General features: G+C 41.3%; 1 protein-coding gene across 1 annotated transcript; it reads left to right on the top strand.

Annotated features, from left to right (window-relative positions):
• Nucleotides 1–14,321: 14,321 nt before the first annotated feature.
• On the top strand, nt 14,322–18,713 carry LOC136429582 (uncharacterized). The gene is made up of 4 exons (XM_066419416.1): nt 14,322–14,409; nt 15,355–15,649; nt 16,072–16,191; nt 17,084–18,713. Exons 1-4 carry the CDS (start codon nt 14,322–14,324, stop codon nt 17,973–17,975), a joined length of 1,395 nt encoding a protein of 464 aa, XP_066275513.1. The 3' UTR covers nt 17,976–18,713.
• The last annotated feature ends 1,118 nt before the right edge of the window (nt 18,714–19,831 follow it).

Raw genomic sequence — 19,831 nt, 5'->3', positions numbered from 1 at the left:
CAAATAATAAGGAAAGCCCACATTTTGCTCTAAAAAAGCTACAACACTCCACCTAGTTTAACTGTTCAATGCCATGTCATTTTGATTAATAATACTATCACTTTCAAAAGCATGCTGCTAGTATAAGAACGTTAATGAATAAGAAATGTAAGAATATATGTAAAAGATAAAGAATTATCATCAGCTTGAGATTCAGTCTTATTTCTCATGACCTTGCATGTGACAATGTCATGGAAATATGCACATGAAGTGCTTCATAATTTACAATCATGCGTCATAGCCTGCCACCTAGACATACACGAACACTTGCCACTTTTCATTACAATAATCTTTTCTGTTGGCTATTTTGTGATTTCCGTTGATATGTTGTTCAATTAACATACCAGGGATATTCTGACATTTTTTAATTTAAAAGATTAGTATTAATTTGTCTCATTAAAAAGTCGGTACCATAATTTTCTACATAACGATAACTTGTTATCATAATAACAAAAATATCAATTTTTTTGTTATTGGAGCGGAATTTCGTTCATATCACGTAATAAACAATGCATAACCATCGGGGGTCCAGCGCACAACACGCAAACTCTAGGATTTAACTCCTACAAACATGAGCCGATCCCGGTAAAAGGAATTCTCAGAAGTTGTAAGACACGTTACACAAACAAACTTCTAGAATGAAATTTTTTCTCCCATTAAAATATTGATATGGCACACATGTATGCACGCCTGGGGTCCAAACGGACCCCATACGGCCGGATGAGGGTTAACAGAAGATTTTTACAGTCCTCAATGTGTATTATTAACGGCATAATCACGTCCATATTATGCGGTTTGCCTTTATATTGATTTTTTTTGGGAAAATTTAAATGGATTGTTTACACTGAAAGAAGTCAAAATATCCCTCTAGCATTGATGAAGCCATGCATGTAATCACCGAAAGAATATATTACTGAACAAAATATAATGGTTCCGTTTGTAACCCGGTCTGTCATTTTAATCACACAAAGTTTAAGGGTTTTGAGGGCTGAACTCTTTAATCGTTTTATTGGGTTGGTAGATCACTGTACGTGCAGGGCAAAGGTCCAACCAGAATACACTCATCTACTGAAATTTCGATAACAGTCTGTCACCTTCCTTTGGGCAATACTGAACGGTTCTTCTTCAAGCGACTGCTAGGTGTCGCTGCTGCAATGTAAAAAAAATGCAGTCCCAACGTGAGAAATAAGGTCTGTTATGTATTGGATGTTTACAAAGAACTGCAAGGTCCCCGTGTCTACGTGAAAGATAGCATACAGCAAAGCGAGACAACAGCATCAATTCTATAAGGCAGGCGGGGATGTATAGACATATTTTTTTCTTGACATCTTAGACAGCTGAATTTTGTACGACGAATCTACCAAGACACACACGCACCCACACACATACACAAACACATTCCCACACATAAATACACACAGACGCACAAATGCACAAACACACGCGCGCGCACTAACTAACTCACACGCACACACACGTCCGTGACTCCTTGCAGACCCCACTAAGTCAAGAGATATGTGAGGTCAGGTGAGTTGGCTTCAAATGCTGTTTTGTTATAGATTACCACGAATAGAAGATCCCTACTAGAGTTGTTAAAACAATATATTGTGCCTTGTATTTGCCACTGAATGATATATCGGGTCTCTGACGGTCGATAGGCAGGGAATGTGTCGATGTCAAAACATCCTTTAGCACGAACTGCACTTAGGATATTGGTGTAAAAAAATATTAAAAAAATAAATATGGCCTCAGTGACGTCCAAGCAGTTCCATTTAGGAAAGCAATAGAGGTAGGAGCATCATTGTGACGAAGTGAGCAGAGTAATCATGTCATCACAGTCAGTCTGCCTCAGGAGACTCCCGTGCCCAGTGTACGGGAAACCTTGTCTCTGCGTCCTTGTTTTCTTGTTATAGAAATTTTAATATTGCATACATAATACTTATATTTATTCTGTCTACAATTAGATTTCTGTTGATACCAGTGTTTTTAACTGTTTTAATGAATATGTTTTATCTTTTAATTCTTCTTTTTTTACTTTGTAGTCTTTGAATTTGAAAATGTAGATAATTTTCAACTTACAACATGTTTTTTTCACCCGCGTGCTTTTATTTGTAGTCTGCAGTTGATGTGATCCATAATATTGACTTGCTGCGAGCTAATATTTAATACCCAAAGTGTTTACGCTTTGGGTAAATGCAATTCTCTGATATCAGCATAGGAGGCGCTATTGCATAAATCCCAGGTTGTTTGACAAGGGTCAGACAAGATCATTCAAAATAAAAGAGATCTTTCCTGCAAAACTACTTAAAGTCGACAAAGCACGTGTTATGATATTTCGAGAGAAACGTGTGATGGAATTTAATATAAGAAAACCTTGCTACAAAACAGCTTTAGATTTGTCAACTTTGATATTTGAGACGCATCTAAGTGACTCGTTTTGGATTGACAATTAACTAATATTATCATATTAGTAATCAACATTTCCGTCAGCCCCCCTGGCCTATGGGTAAATGATGTTATTAAGTTAGTTTGTACAACGCATGTTTTCATTTTCACAAACACAAGCTGCTGTACGCAAAGTGCTCCATCCCCCCAAAATTGTTCCGAAATGAACAACACACTCACTGATTTGCCGGGCCCAAGGTCGTTAATGTAATTATCGCAGGCGAGCACCTCGGCGTTCGTAGATTACATGCAATTTGTGGGTCACTGCTCACATCTGAACAGCACTTTTGTCGAGATTTAATAGCGCATGAACGTTTTCAAAACAACTGGCACTTCTCCAACCTAAAAAATGATAGGACGGGTCCAAATGTGTAACCAATTGGAAAGGACACCAGGTCATATAAGAACAATGTATCGTCTGTAACTTTTCTCCCCGCCTGTTTCACTCCTTCCGAGCATGCATTTATACTAAAATTACCTCTGACTGATAATGTAATTCACCATCCATGCCGTTTTGCGCAGTTTAAAGGCAACCCAAGCAATAGAAGGGCCCGAAAATCGGATTGTGAAAGTCAATCTTTTTAGTCATTTCTATACATGAATAGTTAAATCAACACTATCACAATGTAGAGCGACGTCCATGATGCAAAAATACGATGTTGTTGTGATGTGAGAACTCACTGAAAGTCGTGGTTGGAGTTTTTGTAGGCTCCGAAAACTAAGGGGATCATTGTACGGCACGATTTTGCGAACTAAGTTCTAGTATCACCACTGAAAATTCGAAGAACGCAATAACAACTTCTCGAATGCCATAATGTATCGTTACAAAATGTAAAGAGAGGACCGCTGTATGGATGAAGATCGTAACAAGGTAAAGGTAGAGTCGAAAAATGCCATATAAAATTCATAAAATATGTTGAAGGTATCTGTGCAACTTGTAGGTCGAATGGCTAAGAAAAAAGGAGCCATACAAAACCAACAATTGGCACCAGATTCTTTATTCCGAATAGACCTGTTTGTAGGTTGTGCTCATGTGAATAGTGTAGAAAACATGTCACTTTTCTATCTTAATATGATACATATTTGCATCTTCGAAACATGCATCGATTTTTTTTCTTACGGCTTTCACACACACACACACACACACACACACACACACACACACACACACACACACACACACACACACTGGCATACAGTCACACTAGAACCAATATTGCACTCTCTTGGGATGAAACAAACAAACAAACTAACTAAAGTAACTAATCCTCCAGTCGTGCGCTGAACAAAATACTCAGTCTATCAGTAACAATCTTCGTGTTGTTTCCACTCCCTAAACGATATCTCCTGTAGTTTGAGTCCTCATCTTCAGTTCCCCACCTCAACTCGTCCTCATGACGTCCATACCAACTGTACAAGCCCACTGATCCCTCTAAACTCTCTACAAAGCTGTGAAACATCCCTTCTGCTTGTGTGCCAAGTTCGGACGCTCGAACCCCGCGCAGATCAACTTTGGAAAGCCAGGGAGTAGAGAGAAACCCTGACACTAACAGTTGCAGACTGTCCAATGTGATATCGTTGTGTGCAAGTTGGAGCTCTCGGAGTTGTCGAAGATGCGGCATACGATTCGTGATGTCTTCTGCGCCAGAGGAGGTGATGCCGCAGTCCCATAGAAAGAGGTCTTGAAGGTGTCTGAGGCTCGGGAAGACCTCGGTCAAAGCTCTGACACCGATGTCACCGATCCTGTTCTTCCCGAGGTCGAGCTGTTTTAAGCGAGGTATGTGGTGAACTTGCGCAGCAATGGCGATTACACCTGATATAAAACATAATAAATACACTGGTTTTGGAATAGATTTTGAAATATTCAATTGAAATTGGAGGAGAAATTCACCTTGGGCAAAAAAATATTACATATTTGTAAGCCGTAAGCGTAAAAGAAGCAACATACGTCAGGGGCCTACAAAAGTCTCTGAAAATAGACGGAGGGCGCCACAAACTACCTGCTACACTGCTCATTGAGTCACGTGTCCGTAATTTGCATATTTAGTTGACGCTACAGAAGGGGTGAATTAATTGCTTGATGAAGGCTTGCGGGTGGTCCTAAATATATAGGTTCAATTCTTTTGTATCGGCATATGTACGAAAAGAAACCATGGTACCAAATAACTAGAACAAATTAGCAGATAACTACAGGTTTGAAACATAAAAATACGAATCATTCAATGAATGCTGTGATACCTTTGTGCGTCATCCCTGTGTGGCCCAACTTCAAAACCTCTAGATTATAGATATGTACAAACTGACGAGCCAGCTCTGTCACTCCTCTGTGACCAATATTGTTGGCTCCGAGACTAAGAACCCGTAGATACTGCAAAAATCTGTAGAGGTAACACCCAACAGGTTTGCTTAGTTGATACTTATCTACTAGATTAACAGCTTTAAAAAAAACCTAACTGCGGACACACACCAAAACAAACCAACACATAGACCAAAAACAATACCTACGCTGGCATGAAGGTAATGAAGAAAGTAACAGTGTGTTTGCTAAGGGATACTAGTGTGCCTACTACTTTTGATAAGCATGCAATAACTAATTGGTTAAACATTACAGAGGCTATGGTTTATACAATTACAAATTTAGAACGCGTGGATTTTGTGAGACTTTTTTTGGTACCTCAAGCCCATTGAAAGCGCGACGGCACCGTTACTACTGATGTTGTTAATGTACAGTATCAGAACTCTCAGTCGAGACAGGTGGCAGAAACTGTTTGCCAACGCGGCTGCGCCATCGTCACCGATTCTGTTTCTACCCAGATCCAGTTCCGTCACATGTCGCAAGGAGCGCGCATGTACCGTCAGCTCGGCCATTCCGACGTCAGACAACCTGGTGCAGTTCAACTTGAGAGAGAAGCTTGGAATACACGCATTTTGACTACTAAGCTGAAGCCCTGGATTCAAACTCACAACACTATCTGCTACTTCGAAGTTATAGATGTGGCGAATATGCGGAATGATATTAGCGAAACCGTCATCTCCGATCTTATTTTCCGTCAGATCTAGTTCTTCCAAACTTGTGAGAAACGCAAGGTTTCGGGCCAAGTGTAAAGCGCCCTCTGGCGAGAAGTCGCTGCAAGACAGCACCAATGTTTTCAAGTGTTTCATGTACGGAAATAGTTGACAAAACGCTTTGATTTCACAGTCCGTCAAGTGTTCGTCGTCCATGTTCAATATATGATGTTCAGGGGATTCTCCTTTGCATTCTTCCTCGGAAATTTGGGCGCCATATTGAAGGTCACAATAGGAAATGACGTCGGCGATTCCAGGAAGTGACGCCAGAGCTGTGGCCAGAAATTCGTAGAAGTCCTTTCTATCGATTTCTAAGGAAAACATGTATTCCGGGCCAAAGTCTATACAATATTTTACAAATGAAGTGATGGTGGGAGGTTGGCAGATGTGTCGGAATTCACAGAGTGGTCCCCAGAAGACTTTGTTTTGAAGGAGACACCTAGTGATTGGGCTGGTACTGCACTGGTGGATGATTTGTCTCGCGTCATCGTCATCGTTGTCTAAAATGTGTTAAGGACAAAAACATTCTATTTATCCATAATATCAATATCAAATCGAATGTTGATACTCTGTACTTATGATCAAGAATGATGTAAAATGAATGCTTCAATTCCAAGTTTCCAACGCCCTGTACTTGTTTAATACAGTCGTAAGTAGACGACGTTTAGATTTCTATCAAGGACGTCCCTTGTACATACATGTATGCACTAGAAAAGGAAATGCATTAAATCTATATTAAAAAAGTCTTTGGGCTTACCAGAGAAGTATGAGACAACAAATTCTTCCCATGTTTGGTTGTCCGTGTCCATTCTTCTTTTCTGAAAGTGACAAAGAACGACATATCTCATGTAAGCTTTGCATCCAAATAGGTTAAAGGCACATCATCGTCATATAGTCTTTAAAGAACTGGGGCACATATAAAGTTTGACCACCAATGAACCATATAATAAATCAAGTCCTTTCCATATAAATTTGATCACATTTGCTTGTTTGTTTATTGTGTTTATTGTGTTTTCACCAGAGGTTGCTATACATGTCATGTCAGTTTCCTAGGCTGTGCAGTACGCATGATCCACGACTCAAAGCTGTAAAGCGGGATTGAGATAATACGATATGAAATAACTATTAATCTTTATCTCTTTTCTGATGTTTCCTGATTATTCGGAGGGAGTAGAGGGAGCTCCACGTCCAAATAATTCTGACCGGCATATCCCTTCGTGCCCCTTTGATTTCAGACAGATCAGAGGAATGAAATTGTGGATGTGATAGTTTTTTCAAAAAAAGTTTGGCATGTTGCTTCTACACTGTTGCGAAAGTTGTCTGTATGTTTCTATATATTTTATTGCGCTAAAGGCACCCGATGCGATATTTTTGGCACCTAATAATAATGCATTAATTGTGGCCGTACAACGTGACATATTCTAGATATGATATTAATGTTGACATTTACTGCAATTTCCTAGCACATTTGGTTCAGGACTTTCGACATGAAGTTTAGGTTTTCGGGGACCTTTGTGATTCACAGTGTTTGTGGATATTTTTTTTTTGTAGACAGCATACCTCGATACCTTTTTTTAACGTTTATATGGATAATTGAAATACAGCAGGTAGACGCTTTATCTGTGTATAATGTCCTTGACTAAATATGTATTGCTGATACAGTGCCGTTAGGAGTACAGAAAGCTAGATCTTCAATCCCAACTTAGATGTGCCCCTAACCTGACTTAATCGCGCTTCTAGCCGCCCGCCCAACTGAGAGACCCCCATGAGGCTTGGTTCCAGACGTCGAAGTACATTGTAGACGCCGGTGTTCCCATATTTCAGAGCCTCCGTGGCATTGTATATCTTAATCGACCAGATGTGTAAAGCTAGACGCAAGATAAACTAAACTAGCGGTATTCACTCCTTTTAAATGGTCTTTATTTGAACTGAAGGTCTGCATGATCTTTTCCCGGCGGCAAGGTGCTAAAGATTTGGAAGGTAATGCAAGTAGTGGGAGGAGGCGAAACTTTTCCGTAAAGCGTATTCAGTGAAATTCACGTAAAGCGTATAGTCTAACGTATATTCTTTCGTTTGCCAAGCCATCTTAATAGTCAACGGAATTAATAGAAATGAAAAATGTTCCTTAAAAATCAGCACTTGGCGATTGGTCCGAAAAAGAACAGGAAAAATATCAGATACAACAGATATGCGAGTTATATTGTAAGGGACAGTGTCAAACGCAAGACCATACTATGGGCTCTGCTTTGTATCAATTGATTAATCTGCTTGCCCGGCCCTGCTTCTCCCCAAAAATCGTATACATATAAGCCTTACAAGTAGGGTAACCCGTCTGCATCACCAAACAATATGCATTCCGTAGTCAGATTCTTCTGAACCATGTGCTGGCGAACTGTAACTCCCCCCCCCCCCCCATAAAAAAAGAAAACAACACAGTCTGAGTTCCGTGAGCTCAGGCCGGCGAATCTACCAAAAAACAAAGAGGGAAACCTCCAGAAACACTAAAGTTGATCCGAAGTATTCCCACACTTCACAATTGTAAGTTATTTTACACATTTCTAGTCAGTTATTATGAAATATGTGACTGACTACGCATTGTTGTAACTCTCATTTTAAAAGTTCTTGCTCTGCTTTATCTCAAGACTCTTCACTTAAACTATCCTTCCTTTCTGAGTCACGGCTACTTTTGGCGTTACCGCTTGTTGCTTACCCAGGTGGAAAAGCTATGTTTTGACCGACCTGGCTTGGAACTTTTATTCAGAATATTGCGTTATCCTTTCCCCATTCCTGCTAGCATGCTTTAGACTGACTTCTTTAGTGCGCTAGCTGCACTATCAGCAGTATTTCATTTATTTACTCTTATCCTGGGTGCAAATTTTGACAAGTATAGATGCATGGCTTAACAGATATTTGTGAAATGTGGATGTATGTTCTTTGGGAGTTTGTCCCAATGAAATATTTCATCTAGATGTCGGGACCAATACATGTACTTTGTAACCCCTTTTCTCCCAGGCTACGCAAATAGTAGGTTTAGTATCGTAAAATATATATTTCGTGCATTCTGTTCAGGTTTACATGAAAACAACATGCACAGGGCATGTTACTTTACCGAAATGTTTGTGAAGTGCACCCAATTAAATTTTCCGACTCGTCAAACAGGTGATTAAAGATCTTTGATAAATAATTTGCATTTCTAATCAAATCTGAAGGTGGCGCTTAGATCAAAGAGCACACAAAGACAGTCTTTATTGAGGCGATGCTAGGTACGGAGTGACTAGAGACGGAAGTAATTTAAGATATTTTTTTTTGGGGGGGGAGCAATTTTTTCTTTGTTTGCCAAGTCATCTTAATAATCAGTAGTATGAAGGTGTCTTGCCATGTATTCTTGCGAGTGCACAGTCGACTGGTCGACTGAAAAAAAACGGTCGAAAAAATAATTGTATACAAGACATATAATACTGCAAGGATTAGGTAGGGAAGTTTGGACATCCGAGCGATTGTCGTTACATGTACGATTTTTCGTCCTTAGAGATGCGGTCTGGGGCTGAGCGGTCGGAGAGAGCCTTTTGCGGATCGATAAGTGCTGATTTATGCCATAAATACCGTACGCCGGGTAGGATTTTTGCGACATTTTTAGAGCCTAATTACGAATAAGTGTAAGCAAAACATCTAAAAGAACCGTTTCTTTATTGGATTTGCGGCCATAAAAGTTGCGTAATTCTACATCAAAACAAATGAAACAGCCAAATTGCCGTTGGAGACTACTCTCCAAGCAGAGGAGTGGGTCCGGCAGTTTTTTTGCGTGTTTTTAGGCGTTTTTGTCGGGCTATCTACTTTGTCATGGTTTCTTTATCTCTATAACCCACACAGTGAGTTTTGGCCGTACAATTTTAAGCAAGTCTTGTCAAGATAAGCTACAGTGCATTTCTTCTGCAATGACAAGAAGATCGGGAGAGGCATCGAAGTTTACTCCGGCCTGCAGGTGGGGCAGGCAACCAATCAGTTCGGGTGTTTCGTACGCATGGAGGTCGACAAGACAGCTGCCACAAATGAAGCTCCTAGGCCCAAGCCTGTTTTTGAGGTATGAAAAGTTCCGTTCTTTAGTCTGTTTCTGTTTTGGATCAAGTACCATGTGCGAAACAAGAGCTTTTCAAAAAAGCTGGCGTTTCGGCTACGTTTATGAGTGTGAATTGTCTTTTCCCTTTACTTGAAGTAAAATCTGCCAGAAAAAGTCACTCAAGGGCTGTTCAGTCTATAAGAAAATTGTCATTTTGGGAAATGAGTACTGTTTTAATAGAGAAAGGCAGATTGGGGAAAGCAATTTTGAAGTTACGTCACTTAACTTAAGTGCTTTTGAAAAAGCTGGTCTTGGCCTACAACTTGTACTTATTTGTAAAATGTACAATAGGCTCATTATAAAAGCTATCAATGTAATTATGTACATGGCACGCAATAAAACATAAGATTTGAAAAAGCACCATTGAATCATCAGCACTATGGTAATTAAGTGAAATAGAAGTTCATAACAGCTAAGGTTCTATCTAAAATGACTACCAAATGTCAAACAAGTCAACAGCTACCTCATCCGTATTATTCTGGTTTCCGCATTTACAACATTTCTTCCTTCTTTTCCTGGGTAATTTTGCTAAAATTCATGAAAATTCCCATAGTTTTGTGCCGAGCGGCACCACTTTCCACGTCCGTGTTGTCTGAATGAAGTCGATACTGAACAATGGAGCATTTGCTACTGTAACAAAGGATCGCTGTTTTGCAAACAACATCAAGAGCCTCTGTTTACATCGGGGATAGAAGTTTAGTGGCGAGTGTTTTGCAAGAATCATCTTACCGCGCATAGGAGCCGCTGCACGGTATTTTCCATTACAATGAACAAAAAAATTCGAATGCCGGGTTTGGAATCTATGAAGTCCTGTTCATAAGACAAAGGCCTTGTATATATTAAATGAATATTTAAAAATAACAAATATAAAATATTTCTTTATTTATTAATGAAAAAATGAAAAAATGATATTCATAAATATGATATTGATAGATTAATATAATATCAATATATATTTTTGATATTCAATATCTAAAAAGAAAATAAAAATCCATGCACGGAAACGAACCCGGATCTTCTGGGTCCGAAGTGCTTCGCGTTGCCAGATGGGCTAAGCTGCGGTACGTAACCCGTCCCTCTGTACGTAATGCTATAACCTCACTATATGGTATCATTTATGCCGATTTTTGGTCGTTTTCTTGACGAAATCATTTTTTTTCTTCTGCAATCTTGTGGAATAGATGTAATATGGTCATTTTTCAGGATATCAAAGTCCGAAACCACAATGCAATGATATTTCCGAACAGTTGTAGCAGTTACATGCGGTCGCCCTCCTGTGTGTCATGCAAATGTAGCCTGCCTGCCTTTTCGTGCTCCCTTGACATATAAGGCAACGGCTATACAAGGATTTGGGAACGTATTGCCATATAAGGTCTTCTGGTGTGCGACACAGTGTTGAACCAAACAGCATGCCTCCTTCATGCATGCATGCATCGAAGGTAAAAGCCAGGACATTGCGTTCCGGCGCGAAGGCGCCGAAACGCAAAAATTGTAATCTGGGAAGGGGGAGTGTAAGATGAATGCATTCATGTATTCTGCATGGATAATGATCATTTATTCGTTTCTGGTTATTTATACTTATTGGGGAAATATGTGCTTTTTCAATTTCTATCATTTTTGGTCCCTGTTTGGCTTTTGAATAATTGCTATTATTCATTAGGATTTTTAAAGCATAAGTAGAAATGTAGTCATGCATGCGAAGAGTTAATCAGAAACTAATTTTGCCTTTTTAAAATACTATGTTTCTACAGGCCTGCAAAATCAATGGGATATGGAAAGAAACAGGACAGGACAACAACTTGTGTTCAACTTCAACTGATTTATTCAAATTATTGCTGCTTTCATGATGAATAAAAGAATCATTAGTTGTAACACTGTGTTCTCTCATTCAATTTGTGTCCTAACATGTGTCGTCGACTATTATATTTCAAATCTAGGCATCTTGTTTTTTTCGGCCCTTCTTGTTTTTTTTTTCGCGCTCTCGCATTAGATTTAGGGTCTCCAAAGGACGTCATCCATACAAATTACTTAGTGCAGCCTTACCGGGGTAAAGTGCTCTAACGCTACTCTGACTATATAACTCGACGTGACCGACTTCAAAGATCTGAATTCATGTAGGCCAACGGTTTAAGGGTGACTGTATCGTCGTGGAAGATGCAATTGTTTGAGGACAAGTTACATGTACAGACACCTGGGAACTCATTTGCCTACCAATACTATCTTCAAAACACTTGATTTGATTCGATTCACATGCACAGAAACACCCTCATGACGCAACAAAATTAACAGAATTTTAAGGGCCACCCAAATCACTTACAAAACCTTATACAGTTGCTTGAGTAATTAGTTTTAGCGTATATCATTACCTGGATGTCTAACATTCATCAACGTGGTCATTGTTTATTTTCAATGAATCACAAAAGTAAAGAAAGTAAGTGATCCTGCTGTATTCCTTACGCCTGACACCGCCCTCAGCACTGGTTGGAAAAACGTTCCAGACTGAGTGCTGAAAACACATTAGCACTCGTTTTCCAGTGCTGAGGTTTTTTTCAGCACTCGTTTTCTAGTGCTGAGTTTTGTCAGCACTCATTTTCCAGTGCTGACTTGTCCCCGAGCATACTAGGTAAATCCAGTGCTGAAGGCGTGGCTTTTGTACATCAGCACTCGGCTGACGGCGGTTTCAGCCCTGGGTAACTAGTGCTGAATGGCATATGACATGACCCACCGCCGCTCCGTCGCGTTTTCAGCACTGGTAACCAAGTGCTGAGCTCCACTGGAGTCCCAGTACTGATCGATGAAAGAGCTTCAGCACTGGAGCACAGCCATTCGACACTGGAAAACGAGTGCTGAACTTTCCTCAGCACTAGAAATCCAGTGCTGAGGCCAGTTTGCCCGTTGATTCAGCACTGGAATACCAGTACAGTGCGGAAGGCGTGGCTTTCGTAGACTTTTGAACTTGACCTCTGTGTCTACAGCATCTACACACCTGCAAAAAATCATGAAGATCCATCAACGTTTCCGTCACTTTTTTTTTGCCTACATACAAACACAAAAAGTGCAAAGTCCGCTGCAGTACCGTTGAAAAACGCAAGGTGAACCATTTTCGAAATTGACCTTTCTTTGCACAACCACTACATACCTACCAAAAATCATAAAGATTTATGGAAACTTTCTTGAGCTATGCTCCTGACATACATACATAACCACCCAACAGATTTTTCAACCGAAAAAATAATCTTCTCCTATTACAAGTACTCGGCGAAGATAATCAAACTACACACCACGCAGTTCGATGGTCTGGTTCACCACTTTTAAATGCCCAGCCACGGTTTAAAAGTATAACGTTATCTCAACAGATTGAAATATTGGGTAAAAGAGAAAACAACTGGAACTTATTGTAACTGATTTCAAAATTTTCTCCGGGGAGCACACGGCTCCGGCGAAAATATGTCGGAAGGGCGCCCCCCACAAAATCTTAAGCTGAAACACTTTTATTTATCACTGTACTAGCAAAGTTTTCGCCTCAAAATTCAGGAAATTAAGCGTTTCGCGGTTCAAGATTTCAAAATTTTCCCGGGTGCATGCCGTAGCCTGGGTGCCATCCTATTTCTACCGGGGCTCCTACACTCGCTACCCTAAAAAAAATTTTTAGGGTAGCGAGTGTAGGAGCCCCGGTAGAAATAGGATGGCACCCAGGCTAGCATGCCGGGCCTGCCTTAGAATGCAAGAAATAGCGTTTCAGAGGGTCAAGATTTCAAAATTTTCGTCGCGCCTTTGGCGCTCGTCATCGTGATCATGAAATTTCCTGTCGCCGCCGAATTTAAAGGGTTTGGAGCAGGCGTGCCAGAATGGCATAGCGTAATAGGTCTCTTGCCACAAGATCAGGACGACTAGTGGCAAAAAAAACGTTGTATTCTGTGGTATCTCATGTTCTAAAAATGCTGAATTTACCGTTAAGCGTTATCGGCCGGCCTGAATTTACCGTTAAGCGTTATCGGCTGGCCTGAATTTACCGTTAAGCGTTGCCAGGACCCCCCCATGCAGACCCTCATAACAAGCTCCAATTGCACTTGTGTAGTGGGGTACGTATTTTTGTGACTGAGGTTTCGTTGCCCTTGTTGCGTACCTGGCAGCTACATATATGGAGAGAAAAATAGAAAAACATCCACGGCCGGTTGGGTCAAAATACAGTTCGGGCAAACGTAGGGAGGGGGGCAATCGATAGTTTGAAAGAAACGTTCACACTAACGTTATAGCGCTATTCAGAGAACTCAAGACAAAGAAGTCTTTAGGTTGAGTTCAAACTGAAGTGAAATAAAAAACACCATTTACTTTGATACATTAAACTATCGAATTCGTTCTTAGTTTGATCCAGACGCGTCAGTTACATGCATGCAGAAGCGCCATTACAAAACAACATGACACACTGCCGACATTCAACTCTTTTCAACACGTTGTTGAGTTGTCCTAAATCTTTATGTACATGCCTCATTTCTAAAGTACAGATATTTCTTCAAATTAAAGAGGTTATGACCTCCGTGTTCAAATATACTAACTCTTCTAACGAACCTACATGAAGAGAGAGTGATCTATCTAAAATGACTGATGTAATGCCTGAATGCTGAGATTTACAACTCCTATACCGTCACAGACGATGCCTGTCACAGACGATGCTTTCCCAGGCACAGAACGTGACACAGCCCGACCGTCACAGACTGTGCCCGGAAGTGCTGTCAATCACTGTGACTGACGGGACGTGATGCCCGCGTTTCCATATAAGGCAGCGTGTTTTTGTTTACCGCAGTAGCCCCCCACCCCCCGTCATCTTTGTTTTTTGGGGCGCTGAGTTAAGGAGGAACAGCGTAATTCTCGCTCTGTAAAATAATTGAATAACTTAGACCTAGAATCGAAGTGGCACAAAAAGACAGTGTCTATAACAGATGCTAAAAAAAACAATTTGAACGACTAAATATATTCTATCCAGGGAAACCAGATCTAGACTAGGATCGGGCCACTTGCCGATTACTTCGACGTCCCGAGGCAGTCAGCTCGCCCGATCTAAATCAATGCTACGGGAAGTTGTAGCCCCGGGCACTGTCCAGGCACGGTTCGTGACAGTGCCGGAGTGTCACAAGCTGTGCTTTTGCCCCAGGCACGGTTTGTGACACTCAGGCACTGTCACAATCCGTGCCTGGGCAGAGTTTGTGACAGTGCTCGAGTGTCACAAACCGTGCCTGGGGCAAAAGCACGGTTTGTGACACTCCGGCACTGTCACGAACCGTGCCTCAGGACACAGTCGTGAATGGAAGGGTTCGGGACGGATTTCTGTTGTAGAAATTCGTGATGAGACGTCCGTCTGTTTGTGCCACATCAACTCTAAGTCCAAATCATCCAAGACAAGCGCGAAATGTATTTCAATGAGCGAGAATTACGCTGATTATTTCTCATCCCAGCGCCCCGAAAAAAAAACAAAGATGGCGGGCTGCAGGGAAAAAACGCGTTGGACAGACTCCTCCCCCTCAAAACACTAAGCTCCGCCCAAAAGCACAGTATGGGATAAGACCCCCTGTGTGTCACGAACCGTGCTCGGTTGGGCACCATTCGTGACGGTGTCCGAGTGTCACAAACCGTGCTTTTCTCCCAGGCACGGTTTGTGACACACGGGCACTGTCACAAACCGTGCCTAGGCATCAAACGTGACAAAGCACCAAACGTGACGCGACAACTCCCACTGATCCAATGTTTCAGACTGTCAGGCACCTGCGCACATTTGATAGCTCTCGTGTATACACTGGCCCATTATCAACAACAAGGGCTAGTGGAAGTCCCTACCCAGCCAAGTGCCACCAGCTTGCCACAGCAGTGGCACAAGCCCAGGGACAAGAAGATAAAGCCAGATGCGGTAACATCTATGGTACTGGCAAAGCCAACAAAAGTCAAAAGAAAGAGGAAACCAGTTTCCCACAAACCAACATCACAAAGGTAACCCAGGTTCTGGGATGGGCGATTGAAAATTCTGTTTTTCTGCAAGACTAAAGATGCACTTGATTCAACTAAAAATGGACGATTGACAAATAGCCTTGACAAAACAACATGACATGCTGCAGAGACTCAACTTGTTGAAGGAAGTTCAATTAAAATTTGTTATACAAATAACACTTGTTGTGTTGTCTTTTATATCTTGAACATGCCTCCTTTCTATCTGATGAGACATATCTGATTCCTCTAAAAATCATTAGTTTGTAGCTTGAAGTTTGTATCAGTTGCTACAAAGTTATTTTAGTTCAACCTCAAGTTTATTGCAAATAAGAAATCACTGGACAAGGGTTGAAGACAGTTGACATTACAAAGTGGCAATACAAGTACTTAGAAAACAGAAGATGTACAGTCTCCTTTTTCCACAGTATTTTCCCACCCACCAAGGATGACATTGGCCACCTTAAGAGCAAGCCCAACACTCCACTTAGCTATCTCATAAGTGAGGACTGTATGGTAGTAGACACCACAAAGGGCAAGGTACAGAGGTGCTCATCCCTGTTCTACCAGGTAATTATGAAGAAGAAAAAAGGTTTCAGTAATGGTTTCACAAAACAGCACACACTGTATTGGTTATTCTACTTTTTTCTTGTACATGTAGTAACACTGAGATATTTCAATAAAGACATGCATCTTACCTTAAATGTTTTCCATAAGAGATCAAGTGATCAAAATCTAGACATTTCACTTGGTAGTAATCTGTTCATATATCAGATACAAAAAATTGGAATTCGCTGCCAAAGAGCAATGCACACAATGTAGTCATGCAAAATACACAGCTTCACTGCAACAATAGTCAAAATCTTAAGAATTAAATTACACAGCTGAAATCAGCTAAATACTGAGTCACCTAAAATGACCTGGATATGCTACTTTCATTTTTACTTTAACTACTATTGATCTGTGTATAAATGTCAAACACGGCTTCTCTGTTGCAATGCAAAGACCAGATGTATGATTAGGTATCTCTCTAACTTACATGTCAGAAAATAAACTATATCAGAAAAAACAAAGTATGTCTCATTGATACTACCAAATAAACGCAATTGGTCCTAAAAGCAATTGGTCCTTCAATGGCAACAACATACAAGTAGATTTCTTCTCAAGGTACACTATAGGGTTTACAGACTTATTTGGGACAAGAAAAGAAAACAACAGAAGGAAAGTGGCCAAGTTAAATCCAGTATAATATTCCAACAAGTTTTTGATGGGAGATTGAACAATGGCATCAACACTAAAGGAACTCTGTGTGGGCTGAGTAGTCCGCTGAGTAGTCCGCTGTTGTTTCTGCAGCTGTTCCAACTGCAGGGAAGCTAGTTGCTGCTTGAGTTTCTCATTTTCCTCTTGAAGTTTAATGTTGTCAAGCGACTTTTGAGCCAGTGTTGAAGATGCTGAAAAGAAACAATGCATTATTAGCACTGACTCATATTTCTTATCTACGATTGCCTTTCTTTGCATCTTACAGCTGAAGTGTCCCCCACCCAAGGTCCAGAAGCCCACTGTTGTGCCATGCAGTGACACGACATTTCCGAAGCCCACACAGCAGTGGGCTCTCCCTAGTCGGTTTTCCGACTGCAACAGTATGTTCAGTGTGACAAAAGAGGAAGCTGTTGCCCTGGAGAGGGCAACAGTGCAGCAATCCGAATGCCAGCTTTGGTTTGCAGAGCGGCAAAATCGAATAACCGCTTCAAACTTTGGTAAAATTCTAAACAGAAAGAAAGAGTGTAATCTTAAGTTTCTGACAAACTTGATGGGAAACAAGTCAGCCAAAAGCGACTCGCTTACACATGGTAAGAAGAATGAGATAAACGCCAAAGAGGAATATCTCCACTCGAGTGGTGGTAAAGTACACCTTCATGACTGTGGTCTCGTTGTTAACCCTGCGTTTTCTTTCCTGGGGGCATCACCTGATGCCAAGGTGTGTTGTGGGGGTCAGACCGGCATCCTTGAGGTCAAGTGCCCATATAGCGCTAGGAATCTGACTGTCAAGGATGCCGTGCTGACCCTCCCCAACTTCTACCTCAGTGCAGAAGGGGAGTCTTATACATTGGATAAGACGCATGAATATTATTTCCAGGTGCAAGGGCAGTTGATGGTGACAGGAGCACCTTTCTGTGATTTTGTGTGCTATTGTGTAGATACCCATGTCGAACGGATTTACCCTGATGTTCAATTCTGCCAGGACATGTTGGTCAAACTGGCACAGTTCTACCAAAGTCATGCCAAGCCCTTCATTCAGCGCAGGATGCAGAAAAAATCCCATAACGACTAAAATGTTTGCTAAGTCTGAATCTATAAGCATAATGCATACCGCATGTATCATATTAGTATCAAGGTAGTGCTTAGGAAAATGTAAAAAAACAAAAATGTGTTTCACTTACTAGTACTTGCTTCCTGGGGTGTTTCCTGTAAGAATGAGGTGTCATCAGTACTACTACTAGTGCTCGGAGTCTCTTTGTTATGGGGAGGGGAGAGTCTGATCTTCTTTTTGCTGAAATGACAAAATACTTGTACAATAATTATACATGTAACTGTTTGTCAAGCTTTAGTTATGGTATTGGTAAGCAGCATTTCTGTGAAAGTCATATCTTTAAACTGTGGCAACTGTTACACTGTACAGTCAGAACTTAACCTACTTGGTCAGACGTGGCCAAGTCGTGCCTCGTCAAAGAAAGTAATTTTGAGCCATTCATTCAATTATAATAATAAGGTATGTAACGTTACACTATATTGAATGTTGGAGGAAAGGCATTGTGACCCTTGATGCTCCTAGTAAATAGATGTGTGTAAACTTGTTTACACTTACATTTAAATGCAAATGTATGATCCATTCCTTATATCAAACTGCATGAGCATAATTTGTATATTCAATGTGCCAACATGACTTATGATACAGTAGACTGCAAAAAATGCAAAGGAAAACCTGAAGATATTTGCCGTATGGTGTATCTGATTTTTATTTAATCCACAGCTACAGTACAGTGTAAGTACATGGTGACATCTTACCAATTTTACTTTTCAGTGGGGTGTGTGAGGGGTCCTGTGCAGGTATGGCCTCGTGGGAGTCACGGCACTGCCGTCTGCTGGCATGGGGTCAGGGAAACGCTCGGTCGGTCGACCTTCTTTGAAGTGCTGTTTGGAGATGAGTACGAAAACATTTCACTACTTTTTAAACAATTCTTTAAAAAGGGAAAAGACACGAACAGGAACACCATACGACGGGACGGAGGAGTACAGAATATTCCCCAAACTGTACGGACCCTGATTTTCTGATGCTTAAAAGTTAAATAAAACAGTGCAACGCGTTATTCGCCCCCCTCCCACCACCATATTGTCTGTTGTAGAACTACTAGAACTTACTAGTACCGGTCCTTGTTTTCATGCCCTTTGAAATACCCTTCCCTAAATACTGAACGTACGTGGTTTTGTCTATTTGTCCCCAATATAATGGACCTTATAAAAGCCCGTGTATTTTTAATTAGTCTCACCTTGGAGCAGACGAACGTAATCACCTTCGAGGCGTTCAGTTGTGAGTGGGGTCTTCCGCAGGCTCGTATCCATCGAAGACAGGCCTTGAGTTTGGTTTTCGGTTTTGGAAAAGGGTGAAACTGAACTCCAGACACACGTTCCGGGTATCTGGAGTCAGAATTACATGTGCCATAGGCACAGATTTTGACCATATTCACGTTTTCCCGGGCGCTTGCAGTACAGTGCTCTCTGGAGCAATAAAGTACAGTCGAAAGTTGACGGACAAAATGGCGGCCACGCCCGCTCATGATCACGTGACCAAATCCTGTTCTGTTATTGGCTGAATCGCTAAGTTTGATTGACAGCCGGGATCGGTCTATTTGAACTCCGACCCGGAACCTTAACGCGAAACACAATGTCCCGGAACCGCGAAAACGTAGGATCCGTGGTGAAGGTAGCCTGGTCCCAGTCTCTAGGGTCGGCTTAGTGGTGGTTTACCGGGCCAGTCAGTTTCTGATGGCCTTTCTACCTCTGGCTGCCATCCTACTTCCGCTACACCCTACTCCGCTGCCTTCCTACTTTTTCGCAGCCCCTAGAGACTGGCAGGGTGTCAATACGGGCCTGATTCCAGGCGCATGAGATTGATGCGCCCAATGGGAA

This window comes from Branchiostoma lanceolatum, chromosome 3 (genome assembly GCF_035083965.1).
Source record: "Branchiostoma lanceolatum isolate klBraLanc5 chromosome 3, klBraLanc5.hap2, whole genome shotgun sequence".
Lineage (NCBI taxonomy): Eukaryota > Metazoa > Chordata > Leptocardii > Amphioxiformes > Branchiostomatidae > Branchiostoma > Branchiostoma lanceolatum.
This window is presented reverse-complemented; position numbering and strand designations above follow the sequence as displayed.

What these genes read in the sequence shown, in the direction of transcription:
- LOC136429582 (XM_066419416.1), top strand. Translation starts at nt 14,322, where the DNA reads ATGCCTGTCACAGACGATGCTTTCCCAGGCACAGAACGTGACACAGCC. An exon ending in CGGAAGTGCTGTCAATCACT is followed by an intron (nt 14,410 to 15,354) that starts GTGACTGACGGG and finishes AACCGTGCCTAG; the next exon opens with GCATCAAACGTGACAAAGCA. An exon ending in ACAAAGGGCAAGGTACAGAG is followed by an intron (nt 16,192 to 17,083) that starts GTGCTCATCCCT and finishes CTTTTGAGCCAG; the next exon opens with TGTTGAAGATGCTGAAAAGA.